The sequence below is a fragment of the Anolis sagrei genome, chromosome 2, assembly GCF_037176765.1.
Source record: "Anolis sagrei isolate rAnoSag1 chromosome 2, rAnoSag1.mat, whole genome shotgun sequence".
NCBI lineage: Eukaryota > Metazoa > Chordata > Lepidosauria > Squamata > Dactyloidae > Anolis > Anolis sagrei.
The window spans coordinates 187502-202269 of record NC_090022.1 but is presented as its reverse complement, the minus strand read 5'-3'; the positions used below and the strand labels follow the sequence as shown (position 1 = coordinate 202269).

The 14768-nt window shown below is 48.2% G+C and overlaps 2 protein-coding genes across 3 annotated transcripts in view; both read left to right on the top strand.

The window, feature by feature from the left end:
- The window catches only part of LOC137096234 (zinc finger protein ZFP2-like), an 81792-nt gene that overhangs the window by 7080 nt on the left and 59944 nt on the right, over positions 1-14768 (top strand). The window lies entirely within an intron of this gene.
- LOC137096240 (zinc finger protein 91-like) overlaps positions 1-14768 on the top strand; it is a 34127-nt gene that overhangs the window by 10845 nt on the left and 8514 nt on the right. Inside the window, exon 3 of the mRNA XM_067464994.1 lies at positions 5661-7571. Within this exon, the coding sequence (XP_067321095.1) occupies positions 5935-7571 (1637 nt within the window). The 5' untranslated portion in view covers positions 5661-5934. The remainder of the gene's footprint in view (positions 1-5660; positions 7572-14768) is intronic.

Here is a 14768-nt window from a genome sequence, read left to right as displayed (position 1 = left end):
TAGGTCAGAGCACAGTCCAGAGTGACTCACAGGTATTTGGGTGCGCTGCCATGCTCCAGTGGGATTCCTTCCCATGTAATAATCCTCAGAGCTTGGGATGCTTGTCTGTTCTTGAGATGGAAAGCACATGTCTGTGTTTTGGATGGATTTAGGGATCAGCTGGTTTTCCCTGTAGTAGGCAGTAAGAGCACCTAGAGCTTCGGAAAGCTTCTGTTCTACCATCTCAAAGCTCCCTGCTTGAGCAGTGATGGCACGATCATCAGCATAGATGAAGCTCTCTGTCCCTTCTGGCAGTGGCTGGTCATTTGTGTAGATGTTGAACATGGATGGAGCAAGCACACTCCCCTGAGGCAGGCCGTTCTTCTGTTTCCGCCATCTGCTTCTCTGGTCCTGGAACTCAACAAAAAAGCTCCTGTTTTGTAGCAGGTTTCCTATGAGGCGAGTGAGGTGGTCGTCCTTTGTGATATTATACATTTTTCTCAGAAGGAGGCAGCGGTGGTTCACAGTCTCATAAGCCGCTGACAGGTCTATGAAGACAGCTCCTGTGATCTGCTGCCTTTCAAAGCCATCTTCTATGTGCTGAGTGAGGTTCAACACTTGCGATGTGCAGCTTTTGCCTTTCCTGAAGCCAGCTTGCTGTGGAATCAGACAGGGGTCTATTTTTCTCCATAATTCTATGCAAAATAAGTCTCTCCAGAACTTTGTAGAGGTGGCACAACAGGGAGATTGGTCTGTAGCTTTTTGGATCATTACGGTCTTTGCCTGGCTTCAAGATGGCAATGACTCTTGCTTTCCTCCAGATTTTGGGGATCTGACAGGATGCAGTGCAGTTGTGCATCAGCTCCAGCAGCCAGCGCCTTGCTTTTGGGCCAAAGTTCTTGATTTGTTCCATCCGTAGATCATCCAGGCCAGCTGCTTTGCCATTCTTACTTTTCTTGAGAGCCATGTCCAATTCAGTAGATGTAAAGGGTTCGTGAAGGTTGTTGTTCTCAATCTCTGGTTGTCTGGCTGTTGGTTTCTTTCCTACTTTGGTGGCAAGGTTGGGTTTCCCGTTCTTCAGGAGTTGGTGTGCGATCTGATCTGCCTTTATGTTGGCATGGGTATTAGGTAAATCAGTGAGCTGCGTTGACTTCTCTTCGATTCAAGGCCACACTGAAATCCCTTCCTCCTTTCCTTCCTCTTTTCTCTCTGATCCAGGAAATGACAAATCACTAGCCGTCCCCTGCCAGGCGTTGCTGTGGCCCAGTCTGGAGATCTGGAAAATAAGTTAGAAAGTATTGGTTTCAGATCTATGTAATCTCTTTCTGCTTGTGGATAAACAGTATTTCTTGCTGTTTCTTTGTCAGCGTTGATGTGGAGAGTGTCTGGTTTGCCCACTCTGGAACATGCAACATAGAATTCTCCTTCTTTAGGGGTCCCTTTCCAATCTATGATACTATATCTTCCTGTGCGTGAATCATATAGATCTATCTATATCTATGGCTGGATGGCTCTTTGTCAGGAGGGCTTTGATTACAGTTTTCTTGCCCTGGTGAAGAAGGGAGTTAGACTGGATGGCCTTAAGTATGGGGGTTCTGTGTGGGAACTTTGCCCCAAGGCTGTTGTTTGTAGGGTTCAGAATGCTCTTTCACTGTAGGTGAACTATAAATCCCAGTAACTGCAACTCCCAAATGTCAAGGTGTATTTCCCCTAAACTCCACCAGTGTTCAAATTTGGGCATATTGAGTTTTCACACCAAGTTTGTCCAGATCCATCATTGTTTGAGTCCACAGTGTTCTCTGGAAGTAGGTGAACTACAACTCTCAAATGCAAGGCCAATGCCCACCAAACCCTTCCGGTATTTGCTGTTGGTCAGGGGAGTTCTGTGTGCCAAGTTTGGTAGAATTACCGTAAAAACCGGGGTAATAGACAACTTTTTAAACCTTTAAAATCCTTTGAAAACTTGGGGGTCGTCTTGTCTTCCGGACATATTAGATGACGGATGGCAGCGGAGCCGAGGCAGCGGAGGAGAACATCCTTCCTTCCTCACGCTGCCTCTCTCCTTCCGGGACCCAATTGAGGTCAATGGAGCATCTGGCCCATGCCGCGCTGCTGCAGGAGCCTGTAGACATGCTGGAAGCCTTTCCGGAAGCAGCAGGGGTGAGCGCGCCCACCAGCGCAGGTCTCCCTCCTCCGCCCTCGCCCCGCAGATGCCTTCCTTGGCGGCGGAGGCGCACACGGGACGAGAGAGGAGGGAAAGGTATGCGCCAGCTGCGGAAGTCAGCGCAGGCCTCCGCAGGGTGCATCTTTCCCTCCTCTGACGTCGCTCCGCAGATGCCTTCCTGTGGTGGAGGCAGGAAAGGCGCGCGAGGCAGGAGGGAAAGGCGCGCACCTCTCCCCCTTCTCTCTCGCCCCGTGCGCGCCTTTACCACCGCCGCCACCAAGAAAGGTGCACACAGGATGAGAGAGAAGGGGGAGAGGTGCGCGCCTTTCCCTCTTTCACCCCATGCATGGCTTTTCTGCTCCTTGCACCACTGCCCCGCGGCCGTGCGGGGGCCGAGGGAGGAGGAGAGCAAGGCCATGGAAAACCCTGCCACCGGGGCTCCCTTCTCCTCTGCCGTCGCTGCCGCCGCCGAGGAAGGCAAGGGGGGAGCAGGGAAAGACAGAGGGGGTTGGACTAGATGGCCCTTGGGGTCTCTTCCAACCCTTTACTAGCATGAATCTTATAATTGTTTATATTATTATTGAGAATGGCAGTCTGTCCGTCAGGGGTGCTTTGATTGTGCGTCTGCTGCATGAAGGCAGAAGGGGGTTGGGCTAGATGGCCCTTGGGGTCTCTTCCAACCCTTTACTAGCATGAATCTTATAATTGTTTATATTATTATTGAGAATGGCAGTCTGTCCGTCAGGGGTGCTTTGATTGTGCGTCTGCTGCATGAAGGCAGAAGGGGGTTGGGCTAGATGGCCTAAAGGATATCTTCCAACTTTTTATTATTATTAATGTTATTGTTGTTATTGAGGCTGGGTGGCCATCTGTCAGGGCTGCTTTGATTGTGCTTTCCCTGTATGAAGGCAGAATGAAGGGGGTTGGACTAGATGGCCTTTAGGGCTCCCTTCCAACGCCATTATTAATATTAATAAGACTAGATAGCCATTTGTCGAGAGTGCTTTGATTGTGCTTTCCCCGCAAGAAGGCAGAATGAAGGGGGTTGGACTAAATGGCCTTTAGAGGTCCCTCCCAACCTTAGGATTCTGTGAAAGGAATCTTTGTCGAACATGAGCCAGTAGGATGATGCTGCAGCTAAAAAGGCCAATGCTGTTTTAGGCTGTGTCAATAGGAGAAGCCTGAGAGAAGGCAAAAGGGAACTGATATGACACTTTACTTTGGCTGGTTTTTATAATTGCTTTAAATGAGAATTATTTCATGCAACAGTTTATTTTAACTTGTTGCCAGCATGATGTAAAGGACCCGGAGTGTAAATGAAATTCAAGGGAGAAAGAGCAACTGTAATGTAAGGTACCATGTCCCTCTCAGGGGAACCTGCATGTCAGAAGCATTTGAATTCAAATCTGATTTTTAATTTTTTTTCTTTAGTGTGCATTGGAAGAGGGGTGGTCTTATACGGCGAGTAAATCCCAAACTATATTTTAACTGAAAAAATTGGGGGTCGTCTTATACGCCCAGTTGTCTTATATGCCGGAATATACGGTATATCATTGGTGGAGTTCAGAATGCTCTTTGATTATAAGTAAACTATAAATCCCAGAAACTACAACTCCCGAATGACAAAATCAGGGTTTTGTTTTGTTTTTTTGTTTTTTTGAGTGATGGCCACTCCTTGGGTTAGTAGGCGTCTTGTGGCCAAATTTGGTGGCAATTGGTGCAGTGGTTTTTGAGTTATGTTAATCCCACAAACATTACATTCGTACTTATATAGACTAGCCGTCCCCTGCCACACGTTGCTGTGGCCTAGTCTGGTGATCTGGGAAATAAAGTAGTGACAAAGTGTTGCTTTGACCACAGAAGGGGGCCTTGTTTTTTAAAAATTTGTAGGCAACTCTACAGATGGCAGAGGGTTCAAATCCCCCTTTGCCCCTCTTTGTCCCCCTGCGTGCCTTCTGCCGGTCCCTTTGCCCTGCTCCGGTGCCTCTTCCGTGCGAGGCCAGGCATGGCGGACCCTCCGTGCCCCATCTGGCCGTGCCAGGGGTCAAAGGGGATAGTCGCAAGGGTCAGCAAAGGCCAAAGGGGTTCAGAAGGCAAGGGCCCAGCCTTGCAATTTACAGGGTTATCATCATCATCGTCTCATCTGTCCTGCTTCCTGCTAACAATAAAAGCAATACAGGATATAATTTAAAGCCAAAAAACGCACACATTAAAATTAAAGATTGACACTATTTAAAGTAAACAGTGAAAACCAATTAGAAGCCTATTCTGAGCCATTCCAAGAAAGGCAATCAGGCCCAACCCGTCACCTTGTTGGCCATTAAAGCCGTAATCCAGGTGTTGCTGAGGCACCTGCTGGACGCTCTCAGTTGGGCCAAGACGTTGGAGGGCAATAATAAGCAGGACTCAGAGGTGGCCGTACTCCCAGGAGACTGAAGAGCCCTCCCCAAAACTAGGAGGCAAAGTGGGCCCCGCAATCTGCATTTACTGTGATGAGAAAGCCATGGTAGTTGTGGATGTGATCAATAAACTCTCTGGTGAATTGGGGGACCGTTTACCTGGTGGCACAAGCTATGCAATGTCCTGCTTGGGAAACAAGCCTGGCACTACCCAGGAGACAGCCTCAGCTCACCTGGCAGGTGATCCTCAATGAAACCCCTACAAAAGGGCTCCGCGGGCCGAAGAGGGGCACGTAGTGGATGCGGTGAACTGGATGGCTTCCCTCCTCCCCCTTGAGCCAGAGCAGAAGCATCATCTTTAGCACTGGGAATCCACCTACCCACCCTCCCTCTACCCCTTCTCTCGTGTCCTGCTGCTAGGCTGAGTGCCTCCCACCCTGTGTTCTGCATCCCTATCTCCGTTTTGTGGTCTTGGTGTAGAAGTTTGCTTTGTTTGTTTCCTTTGCATTTGTTCTGCCTGATGTTTCACACCTTTGTGGTTTAGGTTTTGTAAGAATGCAATATGTCAAGGGACTTTGTGGCCGAATGTGCTCTCCATGTGTCCAGGTTCCTCGCTTTAGAAACGTGGGGCAGGGATCGCACTGCAGGGAAAGAGAGGGTCAGGAAAAAATGTGCTTCAGTTGGAAGAAATGAAGTATTTTTCTCACGAGACTGACCACTTGGGATGGTCTGCCCATACAGGTGGTCACTCAAGTTCTGAGTTGGGATGTGAGGAAGCGGGATCCAGGCAGGAAACGCTTTGCAACCTGAGTCCTTTCTGCGCTGACCGTATTGTTAGAAGTCTTCCTTTGCAAAGGTTGGATGACACTCTGAACACACTGCAGTGAAAGTAATCTCATGCAGAGAATCTTGGGCCACTCTCCCCTCTTTGCAGGGCTCGCTCTTTGTTGGGCAAGGGTTAAAGTTCTTCTTGGCAGGCCGAGGCTCTCCTCAATAGGACCGCTCTTTCTCCCTTCTTCTCCGGCATTGGCTACAGCACCAAGCTATTGTTCTTGTTGTTCAATGAGGTATTTCTGTGCTCTGCTCCTGATAAGATTTTCCTCTCATTTCTCTGGCAGGTAACCTCTGAATGAACCTTGTGAAGAACACTTCCCTTTGGCTTAGGACAGGAATGAAATTACACAGCACTCACAAGAAATAAGTTGGAGAAGTTATATTTCAAGCTCCATAGCTGTGTATTCAAGGAGGAAAGGGAGGATTGTGCTGTAAACAGTGGGGCTTGGTAATTTATTTATTCAAATGCACTAGAGCAATACAAGGACTGAGAAGAGGAAATCAGGAGAACATATCTGTGACCTTCTGGCATAATACTTGAATAATAAATTGAAAAGAATGGAAAATCTCAATTCCTTGTCAAAATCCCACACAGAGGAGAAGAGACATAACTGTATGGACTGTGGGAAATGTTTCTTTGAGAGAAGTTCTCTTACTAAACATCAACGAACTCACACAAGAGAGAAGCCATATAAATGTGTGGAATGCGGAAAGCGATTCAGTCAGAGTGGGACTCTGCATATCCATAAAAGGACCCACACAGGGGAGAAGCCACATACATGCATGGAATGTGGAAAGAGCTTCAGTCAGAGTGGAAGTCTGCGTACCCATGAAAGGATCCACACAGGGGAGAAGCCACATAAATGCATGGAGTGTGGAAAGAGCTTCATTCACAGTGGAGATCTGCATACCCATCAAAGGATCCACACAGGAGAGAAGCCACATAAATGCATGGAATGTGGAAAGAGCTTCAGTCACAGTGGAAGTCTGCGTACCCATCAAAATACCCACACAGGGGAGAAGCCACATACATGCATGGAATGTGGAAAGAGCTTCATTCACAGTGGGGCTCTGCATACCCATCAAAGAACCCACACAGGGGAGAAACCACATAAATGCATGGAATGTGGAAAGAGCTTCAGTCAGAGTGGACATCTGCGTACCCATCAAAATACCCACACAGGGGAGAAGCCACATACATGCATGGAATGTGGAAAGAGTTTCAGTGAAAGTGGGACTCTGCGTAAGCATCAAAGGATCCACACAGGAGAGAAGCCACATAAATGCATGGAATGTGGAAAGAGCTTCAGTGAAAGTGGGACTCTGCGTAAGCATCAAAGGATCCACACAGGAGAGAAGCCACATAAATGCATGGAATGTGGAAAGAGCTTCAGTCAGAGTGGAGATCTGCGTAACCATCAAAATACCCACACAGGGGAGAAGCCACATAAATGCATGGAATGTGGAAAGAGCTTCATTCACAGTGGGGCTCTGCATACCCATCAAAGAACCCACACAGGGGAGAAACCACATAAATGCATGGAATGTGGAAAGAGCTTCAGTCAGAGTGGACATCTGTGTACCCATCAAAATACCCACACAGGGGAGAAGCCACATACATGCATGGAATGTGGAAAGAGTTTCAGTGAAAGTGGGACTCTGCGTAAGCATCAAAGGATCCACACAGGAGAGAAGCCACATAAATGCATGGAATGTGGAAAGAGCTTCAGTGAAAGTGGGACTCTGCGTAAGCATCAAAGGATCCACACAGGAGAGAAGCCACATAAATGCATGGAATGTGGAAAGAGCTTCAGTCAGAGTGGAGATCTGCGTAACCATCAAAGGATCCACACAGGGGAGAAGCCACATAAATGCATGGAATGTGGAACGAGCTTCATTCACAGTGGGGCTCTGCATACCCATCAAAGAACCCACACAGGGGAGAAACCACATAAATGCATGGAATGTGGAAAGAGCTTCAGTCAGAGTGGAAGTCTGCATTACCATCAAAGGGACCACACAGGGGAGAAACCACATAAATGCATGGAATGTGGAAAGAGCTTCATTCAGAGTGGAGATCTGCGTACCCATCAAAGGATTCACACAGGGGAGAAGCCACATAAATGCATGGAATGTGGAAAGAGCTTCAGTCAGAGTGGAGATCTGCGTACCCATCAAAGGGTCCACACAGGGGAGTAGCTACATGTCGTATATACTTGAGTATAAGCTGACCGAATATAAGACGAGGCACCTAATTTAGCACAAAAGCTGGGAAAACGTATTGACTTCAGTATAAACTGAGGGTGGGAAATGCAGCAGCTCTTGATCAATTTCAAGAATAGAAATAAAAATAGATACCAATAAAATTACAATAATTGAGGCATCTATAGGTTAAAAATATTTCTGAATATTTGCATAAAACGGTAATTTGAGATAAGAGTGGCGAACTCTGATTAAATCATTATTTTAACCTACTTCATTGTAAATGTGCTTACGTATCCTTCCAATAATAATAAATAGGGTAAAATATTAAATGTATTATTAATAATAAATAGGGTAAAATAATAAATGTAATAATCTTTATTTATCGTGTCATCTGCCACCAGAACATTGTATTACATAGCGACAGAACCGGCTGTGAGAATGTATCCAAGTTAGAGAAGCCAAAGGGGCGGAGCTAACTGCCACTCGGCCGGGGCAGGCGTTTGGAAAGAGCGCGTTCCTTTTAGTCAGCGGACAAGAGTGGAAGTTGGGTTCTGGTGTGTGGAGACCCTGAACCCGGGGGTTTAAGTCTTCAGCCTGCGTGTTTACAGAGTCAATTGGGCCTCTTTAAATTAGGAATTGGCTTGTGAGCTCAGGGGAAAGCGGAAGGGAGAAAAAGGCAAGTGAGTGAATCCTTAAATAAATATCTCCTTGATTGGTTCTTTATAATCAAGACTCATGTCCATTTATTGAGAAGAAGATTTTCCTCAGAAGAAGGCGGCTGAAGATACTAGAAGAAAGGATTCTCGTTGGGGTAAGAATGAGTTCCTCCTTTTTGTAAAAAAGTGCCTCAAGTAAAGACATTTTAAACGTCAAACCTCGGCTCCACGCACCATCACGACTTTAGTCTCCTCGTTGCCCTGGTTATGTATTTGTTTATTTCGAACACTTTTACCCCGCCCTTCTCAACCCGTTGGGGGGGGGGGAGGGGAATCAGGGCAGCTTCCAATTGGCAACAATTCAATGCCGCATAATAAAATACAAAACAGCAATTATAACAGTTAAAAGCATAAACATTAAGATATAAAGATTAAAATAGTATACTTACAGTCCACTGAGCTATTACCAGTCTGGTGGCCATTTATCTAGCCGTATACTATGACTGAGTACTCCGTTTAACTTACCCATAATCTGCTTCCAAGCCATAGTCAACATTGTCAATTGTCCTTTTAACCTAATTGCCCGAAGGCCTGGTCCCACATCCACGTTTTTACCTTCTTTCTAAAGGTGAGGAAGGATGAGGGAGAATGTAACACGAGCATCTGCTTGTCCAGTTTTGATGGATTCATTTCAGTTGGTGAAACCCAAGGATGTGGACAAGATACTTGGAGGAATGAGGCCAACCACATGCATCCTGGACCCCTGCCCATCCTGGCTTCTAAAGGAGGCCAGAGGGTGATTGGCCGAGTGGGTGAAGGTGGTGGTCAATGACTCCCTTCGGGAAGGCAACATTTCAGCGAGCTTAAAACAAGCTGTAATAAAACCGCTGTTGAAGAAACCATCACTGGACCCCACTCAATTTGTCAACTATCGATCGGCCTGTTTCCAATCTCCCCTTTTTGGGCAAAGTCTTGGAACGTGTGGTGGCCTCACAACTCCAGGTATTCTTGGAAGACATTGATTATCTGGATCCGGCACAGTCCGGCTTTAGACTGGGACATGGAACCAAGACAGCCTTGGTCGCCTTAGTTGATGATCTACACCGGGATCTAGGGGGAGTGTGTCCCTGTTGGCTCTGCTGGACCTCTCAGCGGCCTTTGATACCGTCGACCACGGTATCCTTCTGGGACGCGTCGCCGGAATGGGCCTGGGGGACACTGTTTTACAGTGGCTTCGGTCCTTTCTTGAGGTTCGCACTCAGAAGGTGTTGTTGTTTTGTGGGGTTCCTTTGTCTTGTGGGGTTCCTCAGGGATCAATACTGTCTCCCATGTTGTTCAACATAAAGCCACTGGGGGAGATCATCCTGAGTTTTGGGGTGCGGTGTCATCTGTACGCGGATGATGTCCAACTCTGTCACTCCTTTCCACCTGCTACTAAGGAGGCTGTCCAGGTCTTGAACCGGTGCTTGGCCGCTGTGACGGTCTGGATGAGGGCGAACAGATTGAAACTGAATCCAGACAAGACAGAAGTCCTCCTGGTCAGTCGCAAGGCCAAACAGGGTATAGGGTTACAGCCTGTGCTGGATGGGGTCGCACTCCCCCTGAAGACGCAGGTTCACAGCTTGGGTGTGATCCTGGACTCATCGCTGAGCCTGGAACCTCAGGTCTCGGTGGTGGCCAGGAGAGCATTTGCACAGTTAAAGCTTGTGCGCCAGCTGCGCCCGTACTTTGGGAAGTCTGATTGGCCTCGGTAGTCCACACTCTGGTTACATCCCGTATAGACTACTGCAACGCTCTCTACATGGGGTTGCCTTTGAAGACAGTCTGGAAAGTTCAGCTAGTCCAACGCTCGGCAGCGAGGTTGTTAACAGGAGCAGCGTTCAGGGAGCATACAACCCCCTTGTTGCGCCAGCCCCACTGGCTGCCAGTTTGCTACTGGGCACAATTCAAAGTGCAAAGGGCCTATAAATCCCAAAACGGTTGTGGCCCAACTTACCTGTCTGAACGTATCTCCCCTTATGAACCATCGAGGCCTTTAAGATCATCTAGGGAGGCCCTGCTCTCGGTCCCGCCTTTGTCACAAGCACATTTGGAGGGGACGAGAGACAGGGCCTTCTCAGTGGTGGCTCCTTGGCTATGGAACGCCCTCCCTGGGGAGATGGGATCTGTTCCCTCCCTCTTGACATTTCGGAGGCAAGTTAAAACGTGGCTGTTTGAGCAAGCGTTTACAAATACAGAGTAGCTAATACAGGGAATCGAATGACCTGAAAATGGAATTGGACAATGCTTGAGAATAATGAGATGCTGATGATGTTGTTTTTATTGCTTTTGTGATGTCTTATACTGATTAATGTTTTATGTATACTGATTTGTTGGAAACCGCCTTGAGTCGCCAATTGGCTGAGAAGGGCGGTATACAAATACAGTAAGTAAACAAACAAACAAATAAATAAAATGGGCCGAATTGAGCAGAACTGGGTAGGAATCGTGCCTCCCATCCCACCCCAGTGTTGCTGGACGGCAATCCCCAGTATCCCTGTCTTTCTGTGTGGGAAGGGTGGATGGGAGTTGGAGTGCAGAACATCTGGAGGGCATCAGGATTCCCGCTCACCCTGGGGGTCCGTCCGTCTGTCTCCTCCCCAGCCGCCCCCTCCTCTCCTCCTGCCAGGCCGAGGGCCTCCCACCCTGAGCTTCTGCCTCCCTTTCTCTGATTTCTTGGCGTCAGCGGAGACGTTGGCATTTCCCTTTCTTTTTCTCTTTGCATGTGTTCTGCCTGAGGTTTCACACTTTTCTGGTCTAGGTTTTGTAAGGATGTCTATGTCAAGGAACTTTGCCGCCCAATGTGCTCTCAGTGTCTCCAGGTGCCTTGCTTTAGAAACGTGGGCAGGGATCACGCTGCCAGGAAAGAGAGGGTCAGGAGAATGTTTTTTTTCCTGAGTTGGAAGAAATCTACACAAGACACTGAAGTATTTTTCTCCCAAGACGGATCACTCGGGATAGTCTGCCCGTACAGGTGGTCACTCAAGTTCGGAGTTGGGGTCTGAGGAAGCGGATCTAGAGTTAAAACGCTTCACACAGTAGCTTGACACCTGAGGCCTTCCAGATGGGTTTTCTCTCATTGAGGCTTTCTCACACTGAGGTCTTTTCACACTGAGGCCTTCTCTCACTGAGGCCTTCTCACACTGAGGCCATCTCACACTGAAGCCTGTTGAACTACAAGTACTGGTGCCTATATTGAACTGCATCCACGTAACCTTTTCAGAGCTTGACTTACACTTTTGTCATTAAGTCTACCTAGTGAACATTTAATATTTCTGAGACACACACACAGAGAGAGAGAGAGACTGAAGGGGAGCAGAACAGATAATAATAATAATAGTAATAATAATAATAATAATATAATACAATAATAATAATCTTTTATTCATACCCCTCCACCATCTCCCCCCCAATGGGGACTTGGAGCAGCTCACATGAGGAGGCCAAATCAGAGCAGCAGAACAGGGAAAAGGCAGGCAGTAAACAAGAACAGAAGCCCAGGACGACAGGCAGGGAGGTAAGGGAGGGAGGGCCAGGCTTGTGGATGGGGCTGAGTAGGCCTTGGGTGAGGCTGTGGTCCATCTCTAGCCTGGCTGGCCTCTCTCTCTCTCTGAATGGCAGGCATGGGCAGCAGCAGCAGCAGCAACCGCCAGAGGGAGCATCCTCCCAGGAGGCCGGGTCTGCCTGGAGACTGGTGACGCGGAGAGCGGAGGCCCATTCCCATTGGCGCATCATCCCAATGGGAAGGAAGGAAGGAAGGAAGGAAGGAAGGGCGGAGAAAAGCGCTCGGGAGGGGGAGTTTCTGCCCGGAGACCGGTGACGCTGGAGAGGGAGGCGAATTCCTATTGGCGGGTGGGTGCTGGACCTTTGGAAGAGCAGGAAGGAAGGAGGCGCTCTTGCTCCTGACTCGCCAATGCCGCGAACAAGCCCCGCCTCTCTCTGGGCAGCCAGCTCGCGGCCGCCATGTTTGGTGTTGGCGGAAGTCCAGCGGGAAGGGCCGGCCTAGAGAGGCTCGGGCGAGGCCTTTCCCTGTGAGGAGGGAGAGAGAGAGAGAGAGAGGAAGGGGAGGAGCCAAGGGCGGCGTCTAAGGGCCTGTTGACGAGGGAGGGAGGAGGAGGAGGAAGCCTTCTTCCGGTCAGAGAGAGAGGGACGGAGGTGAGTGTCCGTGGGGTCAGCCTGGGGCCTTCTCGTGGCCCTTCCTTCCTTCCTTCCTTCCTTCTCGGCCTGGACTCGGCCTCTGCTCGCAGGCAGGCAGGCAGGCAGGCAAGCAGGACTTGGCGGGCGGCCTGCCCGGAAACGCCGCCGCCTCCTCCTCCTCCTCCTCCTCCTCCTCCTTTTCTGCGTCGGCGTCCGAGCCCGCCTCTCCCTCAAGATTTCCCATTCATTCTTGTTTCTCCCCTCCTTCCTTCCTCCCTTCCTCCCTTCCTTCCTTCCTTCCTTCCTCCCTCCCTTCCTTCCTTCCTTCTCTGGAGGTTTTAATCGGAGGCTGGATGGCCATCTGTGAGGAGGGATTCGGTGGTGCCTTCCTGCTTGACAGAAGGGAGTCGGGATGGATGGCCTCGAGGGTCCCGCCGGACTCCCTCCTGCCCTGACCACACTAGACGGGGAGGCTTTCCTGGGGGTCCAGCGGGGGGGGGGGGCTCCTTCTCGGGAGGGCTCTCAGCAGAGGCTGGGTGGACATCTGTCGGGAGGGCTTGTGCTGTGTCCTCCTCCTTCCTGGGCTGGGGGACCTTTGGAGCCTCTTCCAAGTCTATGTCTCTCCATTGATTCATTGACGACATCTCTCTGCCGCCCTTCTCACCCCGAAGGAAGGAAGGAAGGAAGGAAGGAAGGAAGGAAGGGGACTCAGAGCGGCTCACAAGAGGCATTGACACACAATAGATTATATTATTCACATAGTAAAATATCAGTATTACATTGTATTGTAATATTATTAGTAATATTACATGTCCTATAAAATATATATTTATAATATCTTATTATTATTAGGATTATATTGTATTACATTAGAACATTATAAATATTATATGTATACACAATATATTACATTATATAATTCGCAAAGTACAATATCAGTATTATATATTCCTATATTGTACTATGCCGTTGTATTGTAATATCATTTGTATATGTGTATACACAATGCACTACATTATATTATATTATTAGGATTATATTGTATTACATTATGATATTATAAATATTAGATGTATACACAATATGTTACATTATATCGTATTATTTGCATAGTACAATATCAGTATTATATATTACTATATTGTACTATACTATTCCATTGTAATATTATTAGTAATATTACACGTACTATAAAATATATATTTATAATACCTTCTGATTATTATGAGGATTATATTGTATTACACCAGTGGTTCTCAACCTGGGCTCCCCAGATGTTTTTGGCCTACAATTCCCAGAAATACCAGCTATTAGGATTTCTGGGAGTTGAAGGCCAAAATATATATTTATAATATGTCATTAGGATTATATTGTATGACGTTATAATGTTATAAATATTATACGTGTTCACAATATATTATATTATTAGGATTATATTGTATTATAATATTATAAATATTATACGTATACACAACATATTACATTATATTATATTATTCGCCTACCACAGGAGACAAGGTGGGACTGTCTTCCGGCCCCTCTCTCTTCACTCGGGCCCAGAGCAGCGGTTGGGGCCCTGCGGTCATCATGGGGGCCAGAGGGCAGTGCTGAAGGGGACCCCTCCCTCCCTCCTTCAGGCAGGCAGCCCTTCATTCCTCCCACCTGGAGCCAGCCTCCCCTCCTTCCTTCCCTGCCCAAAGCAGACCCTTCAAGGGGGGGAGGGGGGTGGCCTCAGGAAAGGAGCCTGGTTGGGAGGGAGGGAGCCCCTTCCTTCAATTAGGGGGCCAGGGCCAAGAGTGAGACCCGCCTGGTGTGCCCACAGAGAGGAGACAGGGAGAGGCTGGCCTTCCACGCTCTTCAAGGGAAACATTGGGAGCCATGTGGCTGGAACCGAGGCTCACGGGACTGGCTTTGCCCAGATTGGAATGCTGAAGCCTCGGCCTGGATCCGCACTTCCCTCTCTCCCAGGATCTGGCCCCACATCCTCTGCCTTGAACTGGATTCTGGGAGTCTACACAGCCAAATAACCCGGGATCAGATCCTGAGAGACAGGGCGTGTGGACGTTGCCTGAGACACGCAGCTCGAATTCTCTTCCCTGGGAAGCCAGAATGGCCCCCTCCCTCCCTCCCTCCCCCCCCCCCCCCCCCCGTTGTCCTTCTGGCTAAAACATTTTCCTTCGGACAGGCTTTTGAAGAGGGAGGTTTTGAAGATCAAGTCAGGGGGTGTTGTGGTGTTTGAATATTTTTGATGGATGTTACCTGTGAATTTTTTTAGTGCTGTTTTGGTCTAATTCTGTTTTGATGTTCGTATATATCTATATTTTGAATTGCATACTAATGCTTTTATGTCAAGTC